Source organism: Pieris brassicae, chromosome 12 (genome assembly GCF_905147105.1).
Source record: "Pieris brassicae chromosome 12, ilPieBrab1.1, whole genome shotgun sequence".
In the NCBI taxonomy this organism is placed as follows: domain Eukaryota; kingdom Metazoa; phylum Arthropoda; class Insecta; order Lepidoptera; family Pieridae; genus Pieris; species Pieris brassicae.
In genome coordinates, this window is record NC_059676.1 from 3,813,559 (window position 1) to 3,831,260 (window position 17,702).

Consider the following 17,702-nt stretch of genomic DNA (forward strand, 5'->3'; position numbering starts at 1 on the left):
ATAATAGTGATGAATTCTGCTTTTTCTGCTTCTTTAATGATCGACTTCATTATACTAGGAATCAAACCAACCTTAACTATTAAAACATATAATTTAGATTTAGCGTTTATAAACCGTTTAAACACATTTTTAATATGAAGAAGTTGTGAATTAATTTTTCACCTAACATATACCATTTAAGCATTTTACGTCATTTTAATTTATTTCATTTTAAATATCTTGATAAATTCAAGTCAACAACAAAAACTTTAATATAATTTAATCCAATAAAAATACTTGTTTTGAATGTATGAATGAAGCATGTAATAAAATATGATTGTATTAATTAAATTAAGAAGAAATTTCGTGTCCCTCGTATGGGACACACTCTATACCCCTCTTCAACTGATTACACAAAATACCGTGTACACAATAATAAGTAATTGGCTTAATCACCGAACTCGTCGTATCGTTTTATTGCACATAAAGCCGGATCGTGTTTGGAAAATTGAAACGTTTTTTGGGGTTCTACCTTTCTTTATTTACAAAGCACTTTGTGACTTTTATTTACACTTGAATTGTGTCATTAGGAACACGTGTATCAAGTAAAACATATTGAAATGTTATACAAGGACAAGCAAAAGTTCAAAATGGCTTTTATCAATTTTTTTCACATTTCTTTGTCTTTGGTGTTACGTAGATATGATCTGCGAATACAGCCAGATATGATTCTTATGATGTACTTATAAATGGGTCTTTTAACGGTATTTTCGGGAAAAACATCAGACAACACCTTTTTAAAACCAAATAAAATAAATAAAGATATACTACATTCCACACATGATATTGATGCTCTTTGCCACATTTGACTAAAAATTATTTACTGGACTCAGTTTTATTGAAATGTAAGGTAAAGTTACTAAAAGTTAAAAAAACTACCACTTATGGAGGGAACATAGTAACCATGGTTACCAGCCCAGCACTATCTCTACAAATATAGGCCAACTAAGTTTAAACGTATATTCATAAATATATGCGTGAACATCATTACTTTTTAATATTGTTATATACCGCTTCGCACTGTTGCTCATCAAAATACTGCTGTTGCAAATAAAAAAACTGGTTTTCTACTTGCAGAGGTCTAGACGTCGTATCCATACGTCAGCTGGTGGTACTATTACGTCTGCTCTCTCGCCAGGGCCGAACAATTATCTGCACAGTACATCAACCTTCAGCGTCTCTCTTCACTCTTTTTGATAGAGTTTATGTATTGTCACGAGGACTTTGTTGCTACCAGGTAATAATATTTTTTTATATTTACTTTGTTGTACCAGGTAATAATATTTTTTTTTATATTTACTTTCATGCTACCAGGTAATAATATTTTTTAATAATGATTGAAGCGCCACTGGATAAGTGGCGCTCCAATCCTATATATTATCTCAATAGGGTTCGGCCTCTGATTTTATCCAATTTAGAGTAAGTCTTAATTTATAGACAAGTAGGCGATCAGTTTTCCATCTGATACAATATGTTGCCGTCCATGTTTATGTGCCTTAACAGGACTGATTTGTTGTTGACTGTTTTCTAAATTTAATAACAGTTTATTAAATTTAGTAATCAGTCAACTACAGCTATATAATTCTAATTTAGTAAGCTTTATGTGCCGGCCAAGACTAAACATGTTTCTCCAGGATCAAGCCCGTCTTAGTTATATGCTGTGTGCAATACCCACAAGGGAGCGTTCAAGTATTACGTTACAAATTTTGGGGGGGAAGGTCCTCTTGTAAAACGTTACGATGCGGGGCGGGGATTGAATTACGCGTTATTGTTAATATTATTTTGCACTCTCCAGTACTTTACACAACATAATGGTAAGTTTTAGGTATAAAGAATCACTAGGGTTGGTCACAAAACGTTTTACTATTGGATACAGAAAAGTTACGGCGCGTTTCATGGGTGGGGAGGAGTCAAGAATCTCATTGCGTGACGTAATACTTGAACGCTCGCTAAGGATCTAAGTGTCTTTACGGTGAATTTAAGTTATGACTAACACATGAAGTTATTATTTTTTATATATTTGGTCAAACCCTTTGCTAGCCCCCCCCCCCCCCCCCCAAAGCTAGGATCGTATGTAATAGATATAACTATTTTATTTATATGCCCAACGCTAGACAAATTAAGACTGTATAATTATAACATTTTATGCCCTCAATTGACAAAGTTTGATTATCTCCGTCATTCTAATTAAGGAAACTTTGCACCGCCGGATGCGCCATCAAAAAGTTTTTAACCTGTGTCAAATAATTTGTTAATGAAGCTGAGACTTCGTGATGGGAAGTTTAATGGTGATCCTTGGGAGGATAAACGCGGTTTTCTTGTTTCATTTATTTTTTCGGGATTAGTAAATGAGCAAGTTTTTAATTTCCCCTGCTTAATTGTATTCGATGGAACATATATTTCTTGTTAATATAACAATTGTTTAAAAATCATTGTCCATTTATTTTTTTCATTTTGGGCTTTCTGTACCAGTGTTAAATTAAAATGACATTAGTAAGAGAAATTCGTATACAGATGTACGACCCAGAAAAGGTGAATTAACCAACTGGCTGCTGCAATATTTTAGTTACTGTTATTAAGATAAATATTGTTCAATCAGAAGTAAACTCTTAGTGAAATTTAAGATCTAAAACAATAGGGCTTTCGTAAAATAGATTATTTTGAAACGCGATCGAATGAACGAAAAACAAAATATTTGTTAGCAGCAGTATTTTGTTAGTGTTTGTATCACATTACTCGTGAATATTAGCGAAAAAATATAAAAAAATAACGCCAATATAACGTATAGTTAATATATCCTCTTTATTACTTTCATCACATTGATTGTAGAGGATAATTCTATTTACAAACTACGATCGGCATTTCTGTTTGAATTCTACGCCCGAAAATTAGAGCTGACTAGACTAGACCTACACTCCTTTGATCTCGCCATTAATTGCACAGACAACAAAGTGGACTAAGATGTTCTTCAGTCTACAAAACTTGCGATAAGCTGTGGCTTATGCTGTGGAATATACATTTGTTAATTATAAGAGACTTTGAATGAAGAAATCGACTACGTATGTATTAAGCTAGTTGTGGATATTGTTTTTTTTATAATACAGAGGGGGAAATGGGCAGGTGATGTTAAGTGATACCGCCGCCCATGGACACTCAATGCCAGAGGGCTCGCGAGTGCATTGCCTTTTCCATTAATTGCAGTCATATCCCGACTATTATTGATATTAATAACAATAATATTATATATAATTTTAAACTAAATTTATAATTATTATAATATATCTGTATGAACTTTGGCATGATGCATGTATATATAGTATAAACAACGTAACATCTATTTCTGAGCCCATTTAGATTTAAAATCTGTATAAGATTGTTTATAAAGCTAAGAAGCTGTAATTACAAACTACAAGCATCTATACTCTTTATATAATTAGGTATATATATATATATATATATATAGCTGGGTTGCCAGATTTACCCCGTCATTCATAAAAAATAAACAAGTCAAATCGCACTTTTGTAACTAAAGTACCTCTACCTAATTCTTCTATCAAATTGTGTTTACGCTGTATTTCTCATTAAAATGGTTTAATTAGATAAATCCATATGAATAAGAGAAGTATTGAAAGGCTTAATTATTTTAGTAGGAATGAAACGTTCCAAAGAATTTCCTTTTATTGAGCGCATTTCACCCGCCATTGTTCATGAAAGGTCCGAGAGATATAACATAATACAGAAAGCTGGCTTCCCAACTTGTACTGAAACTAGTAAGGATGTTAGTAGTTGAAACTCTCAAGGGAAACTTAGTCATACCAACAAAACATTACAAAGGTTAAACACAGCTTGGAAATGGAATCGACTGCATTTGATATTGCGTTTCCGTTGAGCAGGCGGAAACGACTTATTCATAGAGAAATCAAAGACTTGATAGAATTTTATTTCGAAGTAAACGAGTCTATGTTGAAATAAATCATACAATTTAGCCTGCTAATAACTATATCTGTGCGTCTTTATATACTGATTATATTAGTACGATGTGTATTGTAAAAGTTTTAAAATGAGTACTGTATTATAAAATACAGTCACAAGTGCAGAAGGCTGAATTTCAGAGAAGTTTAAGTGAACTTAATCTCCCATCCGTAATGTGAATAAGTTTTTAAATCTGAAACAAGCCTAAAATCTACAAGCCAACAATCGCAAGGTTTATGTTAAACTTAAGACAATACCAGCAGTGTTGGCTTCAGCGTGCGACTCTCATCCCTCAGGTCGTAGGTTCGATCCCAGGCTTTGGACCAATGGATTCTCTTTCTATATGCGCATTTAAGATTAGCTCGAACGGTGAAGGAAAATATCGTGAGGAAACCGGCTTGCGTAAGACCCAAAAAGTCGACGGCTTGCGTCAGGCACAGAAGGCTGATCACCTACTTGTCTATTCAATTCACAAACGATCATGAAACAAATACAGAAATCTGAGGCTCAGACCTAAAAAAGGTTGTAGCGCATTGATTATTTTTTATTTTTTTTAAGACAATACTAGATTTTTTATAATTTCATTTTCTATATTTATCTCTCTTAAAATCGGTTTCTGTGCTTTCTGTGTTTAACCATGATCAGTTTCTCCGAGTTCTTATCGCCTCTGCGAATTGTATGGCCTAAATATATGTATTTACCATTTATTAATAATTTTACCTTTATGCAATATTTCTATACATTCTGTGTCAAAGTCTCGTTTACTTTCAGGGTGCGTCTCCACTTCTAGTACCTTTCCTGACTGAGATTGGCCATATTTGTCCTATAACCCACAATCCTGCCGATTTCGTACTTGAAACTCTTGTCAGCACGACCGAAGCGCCAGCACAAATGTCAGAATTATGTCAAAACGGAAAGCTCTGCCGAGACCTAGACAAATTGACATCTAGAGGACGGTTAGTTTTCATATATTTATAAAGCGGAGCATGAAAAGACATGAAATGACAGTTTTAATATGCACACTGTATTGTAATAGTATGAAAATTATTTTTTTGCCGAAACTGCCTATTTTTTTAATTAACAACTTTGTTTATTATCTTAATTTCTCTTTGAGCCAGGGCGGGGTAACAGCAAGGCGCTATCTATACTACCTTCATCATAATCTTCTATGTTTATTTCGACTCTATTCGCACTATTTAATGAATGCCAACTTTTTACCTATTCCTCCAGACTATTAAAATGCCATAAAAGCAACAGACCTGCACAATGTAATTGTTTCAAAATGTAAAAAACCACGGTAATCTTCTTTTTCAGCAAACCGGTTTTACATTCAGACGAGTCAATACAAAGGATTTTTGTGGAGCACGTCGCCAAAGAACAGCTACTCAGAATGGAATTTGCGACGACGTTTTTGAGTCAGTTCTGGATATTGCTAAAACGAATGATGTTACAGACTAAACGCAATTCCGTAAGTCTTATTGTTATTTATAGCTAATATATATATAATATAAAACATTTACGAAGCTAATTAATTGTACTACTGAGTAATGTGGGATATACCTATTAAGAAAAATATTATTAATTTTCGTTGAACCAAAGTGAAGTTTAATAAAAATTATATATAGTAATCCTACATTAGGTACTGGCCAGACAGTAAGCCAACTAAACTTGCTGACTGTACCAGCACTGCATTACGATCCAAGTCTAAAGTCTAAGATATATCTGTATTATTGAGGTATTTGGAGTATCTATGACCACTCTACAAATAATTTGAGAAATATCAATGATCAATCAAATAAGATGATGATGAATATGAATAAATGAACGCAAGACTTATTGTACACATATTGTTTATAATTATATATGACTTTGTTAGATTCACCTCAAAGAACTTACTAATAAAATCCCAATCATAATAAGTTAGTAAATATTTATTTCAGACAGCTTTATGGATCCAGTTAATTCACCACGTTCTGGCAGCTGTGTTACTTGGTGGCATCTTCTATCAGATCGGCAACGATGGCACTACGCCTATCGCAAATTTCAAGTTCTGTATCAGTTGCCTTGTGTTCTTCATGTATACTTATGTCATGATACCTGTGCTCCTATGTAAGTTCACTGATTGCTCACTACCACCTAAGTCAATCGACACTAAAATCCCTCACGGGGTTTGAGTTGACTTCATAATCCGAATTTAACAACTTGAGTATGTATAAACATTAGAAAAAAATAAGATCTAAAAAATGTACAAAGCCGATGAGGTATATGAAGTGTGTATAACTTCAAATAATCTGAAAAGATTGTAGCATTAAATTCTTAAGTTGAGCTAAGTAACACTGTGTAAAGTACGTCGCAGTACGATGGCGCCAAAACTCAAAGCCGATTCACGCTTGCGCTAAAGCCCGCTGCCGCAGTAAAATATAATAGCATTATTCCATAGACTAAATAGAGATGGCGCGTTTCGCTAAAATATGTTCTGCTTAGCTTCTACAATAATTATGCTCAAGAAATCGAAACGAATAATATTAAACTATACCTAACATGATTTTGATAGAACATGTATTTGTGAATAGAGGTGTTTTATATTTATTGCTAGTAAAGTACTTTTTAAGTACGTATCTACATAACAAATAAATGCGTTAAATTCTAAATAGACTAATAAAATAGTAAATAAAATCATGTTATGGAATGTTTATATATATTTGATGTTCTCATAAAACTATAGTTAGTATCATGTAACTCATGTTATTTTTTCATTAATATGAATATCTGAAAAATTTATAATTTAGTAGAATTATAATAAAAACATAATGTTTACAGTTAAGAAACATTTACAAAAGTTTAAAACAAAAACAAAATATTATTTATGTATATATATTTAAATATATGTTATTATATTATTTAAATTTCTCAGTTCCTATGGAAATGCGTATGCTACGACGTGAATACTTCAATCGATGGTATAGTTTAAAAGCGTATTATGCAGCCCTTACCATATCATCTGTACCGCTTATGGTAAGTTAAAATAACTTATTTCTAATTATGAATAAAAGAATCGTTATCATCATGGTACCGACTTCACAGGTATACCACATTTGACTGCTACTATGGGTTAGTACACCGTGTAGTTAACGCTAATGGCGTTTAAGTTAGCAGTTCTGGATTTTATACCGGAGAATATAATTGTTCAAACCAAATACTGCGGCAGATTAGAGATCTGTCGTAACAACTGCATTATCCAAAGAAAACTACTTGTCTTTTAATTAAAATTTTTAACTTTTCCAGATGAGCCTAGGCATGCTATTTATAGTAATAAGCTACGTGATGTCTGGTCAACTTATGGAGTTAGAACGCTTTGTGTTGTTCTCTATCGTGGGTCTTCTGACTGGATTCTGCTCCGAAGGTCTGGGCCTCTTGGTGGGATCAACGTTTAGTGTAACGGTTAGTGTTGCTTTAATTCCAAATTGTTATAATAAACAATAATATAGAAATAGAGCTAGAGAGAGAGAAAGAGTAATATATACATATTTTCTTTTGATATCTATGTTAGGATCCGACTCTGCACAGTGTTTTATGCACATTACGTATAATCCTGGATTTGATTTCCGACGGAACAATAAGTAATTATTTATACTTATTGTTACTTATTGTTCCTTGGTTAAGCTGATCACCGAATTCATAAAATAAACGGAGAAATATGTCATACTCCATTATTAGTGTCCTTCAAATATATATGAATAAAATTCACGATTAACTACAAAAGGAGTTTTTTAGGTGTAGTAAATTCCCCATACTAAGTTGGGACTCGGATTTGTCGTAACCAACATTACAAAGTATATTTCAGCATTGTGTATTATATTATTATATTAAAAATATTATGCACAGCACTCTCTTCTTTTTTCTCTTTTACTTAACTTTTCACGGGTCTTTTCTTTTACAGAACGGTTCCATATTGGGCCCGGCGACACTGGCGCCACTCTTAGCTCTCTGCTGCTACGGCATGGGCTTCGGGAAATTTATTGAACCATTTATGAAAATCCTTATGTCATTGTCTTACTTACGATACGCACTTTCTGGTCTCTGCCTGGCAATTTACAACAAGCGACCTCTAATGGAATGTGATGACATTTTCTGTGTATACTCCGATCCGAAGTTATTGCTGCGAGATGTAGGAATTATGAATGACAATTATATAATACAAATAATCGCTCTCTTAATTTTTACGGCTATACATAGAATCACCGCATACTTTGCGTTACGATACCGCCTTACTTCAGAGTTTACAAGCAAGTTCATGACATACATCAGCAAATTTTTGAAACACAGATAGGTCATAAATTGATTAAGTACTCTTTATCAACCATAGACGTTTTTGTCTATTCATAGAAGCATAAAATATTGTATAGTATGGTAGCTCTCACTGCGTACAATAGGCACTGGTTTACTATTATCACTGCTCATTATCGCCTAGTTTCTGAAATGCTCACCAAGGTAAAAATTTACTAAGCTATAAAATATGTTCAAATCTCCAGTTATAGTTTGTAAATGGTCCCAATTTGTACATTTACATACATTACATAATTTTTTTTTGATTCATTATATAAGTTCGACGATATACGACGTTCGATAATAACGATATTCAAATGATTGTCACGGTATTGAAACCTGAAAACAACTTGACTCGTTTCAATCTCATTAACGTTTCAGCTCTACTCGAATTGATTTAACCATTATCAGTTATACCAATTAAGCACAGCAAACATTGCCAATTTTGTGCTTCTTTCAGAAACTGGGCGTAATTTTTAACTTATTAGTACCTAAGGTTCCTTTTAAGAAGTATGTGTATTAAGCAAAAATATAATGCGATCAAACTTTACTAAAAACTTTGGAACGTATAATAAAAAACATTTAAGTTTTTATTTTTTTTGATTACGTAAGTACAAAGTATGTTTGCGAAAGTGTGATTTTAATCTGTGATTGTGATTTTGATATAGGCTACACAAGGGTGTGGTAGTACCCATATAGTTGAAATATTATAGTTATAAGAAACACCAAATAAAAATTATTAAATTTAGAATTATTTATACTAGTTAAGTTATTCTCTTGTCCCAATTAAAGTTATTAAAGGTAAAACAAATTTAAACCAAGTTCCAATATCAGGCACATCTTATGATGTGTATATCTACAATGGTTATTTTTATGATGTTACCAGTAGCCTGTTTTCATGATGTTTATTATTTATATCTGCTTTTCAGTTTCTCCTGTGATAAAAATTCTTAGGTGTATATGATGTCACTATAAAATTGTAAATCTATATTGGAAAATAGGCTTATATTATCAATTAATTCCTAGATTATCTAGATAATGATTTGAAGTATGTACAATAAGTTTATCCATAGATAACCTTTATTGTGACATATTATCCATAGGTTTTAGGTGATATGATTTCTTAATGATTGTAGAGGAGAAAATATTGTTACATTATTGATTAACATCAATAAAATGCTATCAAAAATATGAATAGTTTTTATTTCATTCTAAACAACACAGCTATCTAAATGCTCACTTAAATAAGAATTAAATACAACAGAATAATAGCTGTGAAATTATAACTGACATACAAAGTATGATAATTTATTGCCAATAATATCAACAAAATCTCATTTATCCTTATACCTACACCCTAAGATTACTTGCAAACTTCCAAAGCATCATTCTTTTCTTCGTCCAACTCCTTACCTGTTGCATCAATCATTTTGCGAGCAAAATCAGAAATGGTCAGACCTTCAACAATCTTCCACTTGCCATTACTGACTGTAACAGGGAATGAGAACACTACATCCCGTGGTGTACCATACGATCCATCAGACACAACTCCCATACTGACCCAACGATCACCAGTGCCTAAGAACCAATCTCTCATGTGGTCTGATGCTGCTTTAGCAGCTGACAGAGCAGAGGACATTTTTCTAGCTGCAATAACAGCTGCACCTCTCTTCTGTACTGTTGTGACAAAGGTGGACTTCAAGAATTCATCATCGTTAAGTGCAGCTGGAACTGGCTTTTGAGCACCATTGACTGTGACAACAGCATTTGATGCATCTGGGAACTGTGTGGAGGAGTGGTTACCCCAAATGATGACATTCTTAACATCCTGGACTCTCACCCCCAATTTCGCTGCCAATTGGGCCTGGGCACGGTTCTGGTCAAGACGCGTCATGGCAGTGAAATTTTCTTTAGGTATTGATGGGGCATATTTAGAACAAATCAAAGCATTAGTGTTGGCTGGATTTCCAACAACAAGTATTTTAACATCCTTACGTGCCACCTTGTCTAAGGCCTGCCCTTGTTCTTTAAAAATGCGAACATTGGCCGATAAGAGATCTTTACGTTCCATGCCTTCTTTTCTGGGCATAGCACCTACTAAAAATGCTGCAGCTACATCCTTAAATGCTTCTTCAGGATTGGCAGTAGGGAGTACTCCAGCAAGTAAGGGCAAAGCACAGTCAGCTAACTCCATGACAACACCCTCAAGAACTCCCATCATCGGACCAATATCCAGGAGATGAAGAAAAACTGGTTGTTCTGGGCCAAAAACTGCACCAGAAGCAATTTGGTAGAGAAGAGAGTATGCAATCTGCCCAGCAGCACCAGTCACTACCACTTTAATTGGTTCCGCCTGCAAAGAATATATTGCCTGTTAATTTAAGTACAACTAACTGACAACATTCTTCAGGAGCACTTTCCACATATTATTTTAAAATATCAGATATCTATGGATGACCAAATAAAACTGAATGAGACAAAAATACTTAGTATTTTGTATGAAGTGGAAGAAAGAATAACTTACCATTTTGGTTTTGTTTTCCTTTGCTACTACAATAATTTGTTGTTTAGTACTAAGTTTTTGTGAACAGCAACAAGAAGCTAACATTTTCAAATATCTAAAGTTAAAATGTACAAGTGGTTTTCTAATTAAATAATGATAACACTATCAGACTGCAATCGATCAATCAGATTGTTAATTTTACAAAAGAAACTTATGAGATATAAAATAACCAGTCTATAAACTACATAATATACAGAGGTCATATGAATGTCACTGGAGAATTCATTCCTATTAAGTATTAAAACTACGTAAACTTACCATGATAGTTTAAGAAAATTCTGCAAAATATTAAAATTATTAAATTACAAATCACGGTGATATGCCGACGGACCGCTCCAAAAATCCTGTTTTGAAGGTCACCCGTAATCTTGAAAGATTGTACTGGATTGTAGTCTTCTTCTATCTTTGCCACATGCAAAATTAAAATTTTAAAGTATAGTCGATAGTAGTTGTAAATCTACCAATTTTAATGAACACTCATCTTTCACGTGAACACAAAACATACCTTATTCAAAGCAATTTGGAATTAGACTTAATATTGATAAAAATGATATTTGTTTGTAGGATAAATGATTTCTTTATGAGTAACTGTCAACGTCAACTCTTTGACTTATAAAGCCTCTTAACGACAGACATCTCAGAAATCCGTCGTAAATTGATCCAATAGGTTTATCCTATTATACTAGCGTTTCATGCGGTGCCCTTACCCCTAGTAATGGCACCTCTACTACTACGTTCTACTATCTTTCCTCTCTCTTTCCTACTCCTTTCCCACGCACACATTTTGAATTGCACTCGATACGGGTTGTACTGATATATCTCATCGAAATAAGGGAAAATATCCACTACAGGCGACACCTCCTTCCCCCTCTACTTTGAGGATTCGGGAGGATATTTGCTCTCGTCTCCTCGCGATCCTTGAAGGCAAGACCTACTCTTAGTTTGCACGTAGAATGCGACGACTATCTGGGATACTACGCTAGTTTATATAGATTCCATAGCGGTAATACAGAAATTACGTAGAGCATATTCAATCGGTTGCTGACTCCAAAACGTTCCCACCGCTGAAATTGTAGTACTTGACGATTTTAACGACCGATTATGCAGGATGAACATTAATTTACTATTTTTCCCAGGACCTGGAACAAATTGTGCCCTCCATCACGAAAATTCCAGATTTCGAAGGTGATAAACCTGCACTATTGGAACTACTGCTGACCTCTGGACGGCTACCAGACGATTGCGATCGATCAATCCACTTTTAGGATCATTGCCCAGTTCGGAGAACTGAGCAATCTACGCGCCTTAATCGGACTGGCTTTGTGGGCTGTCGCCACGTCTGACTACTATAGCTTAGCAAATTAGCCATATTTTTTTATTAGGATATAGCCATGGGTGCCGATATGTTTTTCGCTGGATAATCTTGATGCTGTTTTCGACTCTGTTGCTCATGTTCTGTAGGGCAATGGCAAGTCCCAACACTCGAAAGCCCCTTCAAAACGGCAGCATGCTGAAAGCAGGAGTGTTTTCAGGCCTGGGTGCAAGCAGCGGCGTCACGTGATGTAAAAAAACAGCGAAGTTACGGGTCTACAACTCAGCCTCTAAGTTCGTCAAAAAAGCATATGGAAAGAATTGGTAAGAATTTAGCTCGCCTACATTTGGGAACACATGCCTTCTGTCCCCTTGCCCAGGCTATACAAGATAATTTCTGCAAGCCACAACTTCTTGGGATGTTTAGGGTAGTTTTACTTTAGGTTGTTTGGTCCTTATTTGGTTAAAATAAAACTTCCTAATAATTCGTTGAGAAGAGGTGAAGATGGAATGTGGAATGTGTTTAATTTTTAAAAACTGTAGATTTATATACAAAAATTATCCTACCTGGCCACTAGTGGTAACATGTGGTACCAAGATGCGAAGGGTGCGTAGACAATAAAATCGAGGCGCGGCAAAAAGTTGTCCTAACGGTAACGCAATTAACTGTTCTTTTCAGAACGAATTATTGTTTCATGACGACACGTACTAATCACCTACAGGATTCCCCCTCTAGCGAAGCGTACCGGCAGGCGTATAACGCGGCCTCGGCGAGTTGTTCTTGTAGGTATTGAGGTGTTCCCAGTGTCTTGTTGTTTCAGGTTGTTGTCATTTTGATGTTTCAGGCTATTTGATGGTTCATGTAGTTCGCTCGCACTTGATGTGTTTTGCTTGTTGCAGGTACTCGTTGTTGTATCAGTAGGCACATCTTGCTCGGCGATAGTGTAGGCAGGTTTAAGTCTGTCGATAGAGATATTCATTTCACGGTTAGGTAACTGCAGCGTGAATATCTTACTGTCTCGTTTCAGCACGCGATAGGGTCCATAGTAAGGTGCTTGTAATGGCTTCTTTACGGCGTCTATGCGTACGAATACGTATTCACATGATTGCAGGTCGCGGTGAACGAATATGGGTTTTGTGTTGCTGTGTGGTTGACTCGGCATTGGTTGCAGGTTACGTATTGCGTCGCGCAGCTGATCGATGTAGCCAGAGTCCATGATGACGTCATTGCGGGTCGTTGATAAGAAATCACCGGGTAAGCGTATGTTGCAACCGTAGGTAAGCTGAGCGGCGCTTACGCCGGTGTCACTTCGCATAGCGGCGCGTAATCCGAGTAGGACGGTTGGGAGCTCGTTGATCCAGCTTCTTGCGGTCTGTAGCCTTGCTTTTAATGCGGCTTTAAGGACACGGTGCCATCGTTCGATGATACCGTTACACTGTGCGTGGTATGAAGTTGTACGCGTTTTTTCGATTCCTAGTAAGCGAGAAAGAGATGCAAATACTCTGCTTTCAAATTGGCGTCCTTGGTCCGTTGTTATTGTTACAGGACAACCGAAACGGGAAATCCAACCTTCGTATACCGCTTTGGCGACGTCTTCAGCTGATATTTCGCATAATGGGTATGCTTCGGTCCATCTCGTTGCTCTGTCGATCATTGTCACGAGGTATCGATGACCGCTGGCCGCGGTAGGTAGCGGACCAACGATATCGATGTGAACGTGTTCGAATCGTTCGGTTGGTGAAAAAATTGATAATTGACTTGATGTGTGGCGTTGTATTTTGGCGCGCTGACACTGTAGGCATACTTTTGCCCACTTGCCGACGTCTGCGTTCATTGAGGGCCAAAAGTAACGTTGCGTAATTAATTTTCTCGTAGTCTTGATTCCAGGGTGGCTAACGTTATGTACTGCGTTGAATACGGTACGTCGGTATTCTTCTGGTAGGTACGGACGTAACTGTGAGGTTGAAGTTTCGCAGTGTAATTTGATATTTGAGACGGGCAGGTTGACTTTCTTGAAACATAAGTTGCTCTGTAGACTGAGTGCTTTAATGGTATCGCTATCGCGCTCTTGAGCTTCTGCAAGTAGATTGTAGTCGATCGGCGATGGACAGGTGATTGCTTCGACACGTGATAATGCATCTGCGGCTGCATTTTGAGATCCACTGACGTGTCGTATATCAGTGGTAAATTCGCTGATATAAAGTAGCTGTCGGGTGCGTCTCGGTGATTCGCTGTTTGTATTTGTTTTTGTGTAAGCGAAAGTTAGCGGCTTGTGGTCGGTAAATATAATTATTTCTCGTCCCTCGAACATTTTGCGGAAATGTTTGACAGCCATGTAGATGGCGAGTAGCTCTCGATCGTAGGTACTGTAGCGAGTCTGTGCGTCGGTGAATTTCTTCGAGAAATAGCCGAGTGGTTGCCATGAGTTGTTGATAAATTGATTGAGTGCGGCACCAGCTGTTTTGTCGCTAGCGTCGCTGAATATAGCAAGTGTCGCCTGGTGAGACGGATGAGCAAGTAAAGCGGCGTTTTTTATGCTCTCTTTACATGCTTCATAAGCTTGCGTTGATTCAGTGGTCCAATCGATCTTAGTTTTGTCACGCTTCTTGACGTTGTGCAGGTAGGCATTTAAAGGCGCTTGTATGGTGGCGGCATCTTTGATATTTTCACGGTAAAAGTTTATCATACCGAGAAAACGTCGTAGTTCTTCTACGGTTTGTGGTTTTGGAAAGTCTGTAATAGCTTGTACCTTCTCTTGGGGTGGCTGTATTCCTTCCGCTGTGACTTGGTGACCGAGGAATTTCACAGTTGGCTGGCCGAAAACACATTTTGATGGGTTGATGGTGATGCCGTATTCTTCTAGTCGCTGTAATACGATGCGTAGATGTTTTCGGTGCTCATCCTCGTCGATTGATGCTATGAGTAGATCATCAACGAAAGGAAATACGAAGTCGAGTTCGCGTAGTACTTCGTGAATAAAGCGTTGGAAAGTCTATCCGGCGTTCTTTAGACCAGGACACATGCGCGGAAACTCGAAAAGACCAAAAGGTGTGATGATGGCGGTTTTCTCCACATCTTGCTCGCTGACTGGCAGTTGTTGGTACGCGCGATTGAGGTCAAGTGTGGAGAAAATTTTCTTCCCTGCGAGTTGGTATGTGAAGTCACGTATGCGTGGTATGGGATACCGATCGGGCTTGGTTATGGCGTTGAGTCTTCGGTAATCGCCACACACGCGTAGGTCTCCATTCTTCTTTGGCACGACGTGAAGAGGTGATGCCCAAGGGCTTTTGCTTGGTCTGCATAACCCTTGATCGATCATGTTTTGGAATTCTTTCCTGACCATTTCATAACGATGCGGTGCAATGGGGCGTGGCTTGCAGTGAAGGGGCGGTCCATTTGTTTCAATGAAGTGTTCAACGGAATGTTTGGGACTAAGCTTCATTGAAGTGATTCTGGTTGTGCCTGGGAAATCTTCTAGTATGCTGTGGTAATTTTGCTCAATGTCAATACTACGAACTGTAGGTATGTCTGCAGTACTGAGTTGAGCGTTTGTTACCAGCTTTGTTTTCCCGTCGATCAGTCTTCTGTTTTTTACGTCGACAATGAGGTGGTGGTACTGCAAGAAATCTGCTCCCAGGATTGCCTTAGACACATCTGCTACGACGAATTTCCATGTGTATGGTCTTCGGAGGTTAAGATCGAGTTGGAGTGACTTCTCTCCGTATGTTGGAATGACCGTGTTGTTGGCGGCGTAGAGTTGAAACGGCAGTGGTTTTTCGCGTGAGCCTTTTGTCTTTGGTAGCACGGAGATATTGGCTCCTGTGTCGACCAAAAAGGTAAGTTTCGTTACCCTGTCGGTAACGAAAAGGCGGTGTGATGATTCGGTAACGCCGGTTCCCGCCGCGGCCAGCGTTACTTTTAGTTTTCCGACTGATTTATGGGCTTGAAACTGCATGGTGGTGCGCATTTCTTCGCGTCCATACCGTAGCGATGATGGTAATAGCAGTACGGCAATGGAGATTTTTTCCGGCTTCGATCTTCCATCTGCGACTCTCGTCGGTTTTCGTCGCGCTTTGTTGATGCGTCCCGCGAGCGTGATTGTGAATGTGAATGGTGGCGAGAACGACTGTTGCGGTAGTTGTCGCGAGGTTGTGCTCGTAGCTCGGCAACTTCCAAAGACAACCTTCTTATTTCACCGATGAGGGTGTCGATGGTTGGTTGTTCTGGAATTGGTGGCACACGGAGTGACAGTGAGATACCGGAGACTTCTTGGCTCGACGGTTGTGATGAAACTTGACGCTCTGCACCGGAATTTTCTGTGGTCGTCATCTTCAATTTTCTTGGTGTTCTTCTCGGGGTCACCACTTTAGGGTAATTTTGGTTTATGTTGTTTGGTCCTTATTTGGTTAAAATAAAACTTCCTAATAATTCGTTGAGAAGAGGTGAAGATGGAATGTGGAATGTGTTTAATTTTTAAAAACTGTAGATTTATATACAAAAATTATCCTACCTGGCCACTAGTGGTAACATGTGGTACCAAGATGCGAAGGGTGCGTAGACAATAAAATCGAGGCGCGGCAAAAAGTTGTCCTAACGGTAACGCAATTAACTGTTCTTTTCAGAACGAATTATTGTTTCATGACGACACGTACTAATCACCTACAGATGGATAACTTGATGGCCAACATCTCAAAGGAGAAAGCCTATCTCTTCCGCTCTCTTTTTGGGTCCTACTCATCAGGAGTATCTTTACGTGGGTAGCACTGAAAATGTTTAGAACTGGCCAGTTAGAAACATTGCTAATGAAAACTTTTTTAATTTCAATTTTAGAACTCTGGTAACCTAATGCATTAATATTGCATTAATTTATCATTTGTTTTTCTGAATTGGCAGGAAATCTAAAACTCTTGTTACACGTGAAAATGAACATAACGCGAGAAAATTTTCGTCTAAGTACTTTTGTTGTAGGCTTACTCAACTACAAAGCTATGATAGGTATCTACCTATTTTTTTAAATCCATCTCGTGACACTATTTACAATTGATTTAACGAGTTCAAGCGTGGACGTAGTAATCTCAATGATGAGCCGCGTGAGGGATGCCCTTTAACAGCGTCTACTAAAGATAACATCAGTGCTGTGCGATGTATTATAGAGGGAGATAAGAGAGTGACCTATCAGCAGATACGCATTGGTATGAGTCAAGTTCAAAAATTGGGTGGATTCCCCATACTTTAACCGACAACCCAACTTTAAGAAACACCTTCGCATGGACTGGTGTCACCAAAGGTTAGATAAATTAAACGGCGGTGACTCAAATGCTATATTTGACATCGTCACAGGCGATGAAAGCGGGATATATTGCTACGAACCTGAAAACCAATAGACAATCAGCTCAGTTGGTGTTTCTTTTCAAGGATGGTGGGAGCCGCCGGGAACCAGATAGATCAGATCAGATCAAATCAGATAGATGGCAGTCTTTGTGTTGGGCC

General features: G+C 37.3%; 2 protein-coding genes across 5 annotated transcripts in view; one reads left to right on the forward strand and one right to left on the reverse strand.

The window, feature by feature from the left end:
• The window catches only part of LOC123717345 (ATP-binding cassette subfamily G member 4-like), a 36,558-nt gene extending 27,140 nt beyond the window's left edge, over window positions 1-9,418 (forward strand). For both annotated transcript variants that reach the window (XM_045673284.1, XM_045673285.1), the window contains exons 5-11: window positions 1,117-1,276; window positions 4,783-4,967; window positions 5,326-5,479; window positions 5,952-6,120; window positions 6,926-7,026; window positions 7,297-7,452; window positions 7,952-9,418. In XM_045673284.1, the coding sequence (XP_045529240.1) occupies window positions 1,117-1,276; window positions 4,783-4,967; window positions 5,326-5,479; window positions 5,952-6,120; window positions 6,926-7,026; window positions 7,297-7,452; window positions 7,952-8,341 (1,315 nt within the window). In that variant the 3' untranslated portion in view covers window positions 8,342-9,418. The remainder of the gene's footprint in view (window positions 1-1,116; window positions 1,277-4,782; window positions 4,968-5,325; window positions 5,480-5,951; window positions 6,121-6,925; window positions 7,027-7,296; window positions 7,453-7,951) is intronic.
• A 104-nt stretch (window positions 9,419-9,522) lies between these two features.
• LOC123717373 (malate dehydrogenase, cytoplasmic) lies at window positions 9,523-11,548 on the reverse strand. 3 transcript variants are annotated; one of them, XM_045673327.1, is made up of 3 exons: window positions 11,406-11,548; window positions 11,159-11,299; window positions 9,523-10,690 (listed from the first exon to the last, which is right to left on the reverse strand). In XM_045673327.1, exons 2-3 carry the CDS (start codon window positions 11,159-11,161, stop codon window positions 9,701-9,703), a joined length of 993 nt encoding a protein of 330 aa, XP_045529283.1. In that variant the 5' UTR covers window positions 11,162-11,299; window positions 11,406-11,548; the 3' UTR covers window positions 9,523-9,700. The 3 variants fall into 3 exon arrangements, with proteins under 3 accessions (XP_045529283.1, XP_045529282.1, XP_045529284.1); XM_045673326.1 differs by having other exon boundaries at window positions 11,159-11,303; window positions 11,406-11,478; XM_045673328.1 differs by lacking the exons at window positions 11,159-11,299; window positions 11,406-11,548 and adding an exon at window positions 10,862-10,984.
• Window positions 11,549-17,702: the final 6,154 nt, after the last annotated feature.

Bases quoted from the DNA above. Each gene is read 5' to 3' on its own strand.
- LOC123717373 (XM_045673328.1), bottom strand. From the start codon at position 10,945: ATGTTAGCTTCTTGTTGCTGTTCACAAAAACTTAGTACTAAACAACAA. The intron at 10,691-10,861 runs GTAAGTTATTCT...TATTCTTTGCAG, and splicing joins AGGAAAACAAAACCAAAATG to GCGGAACCAATTAAAGTGGT.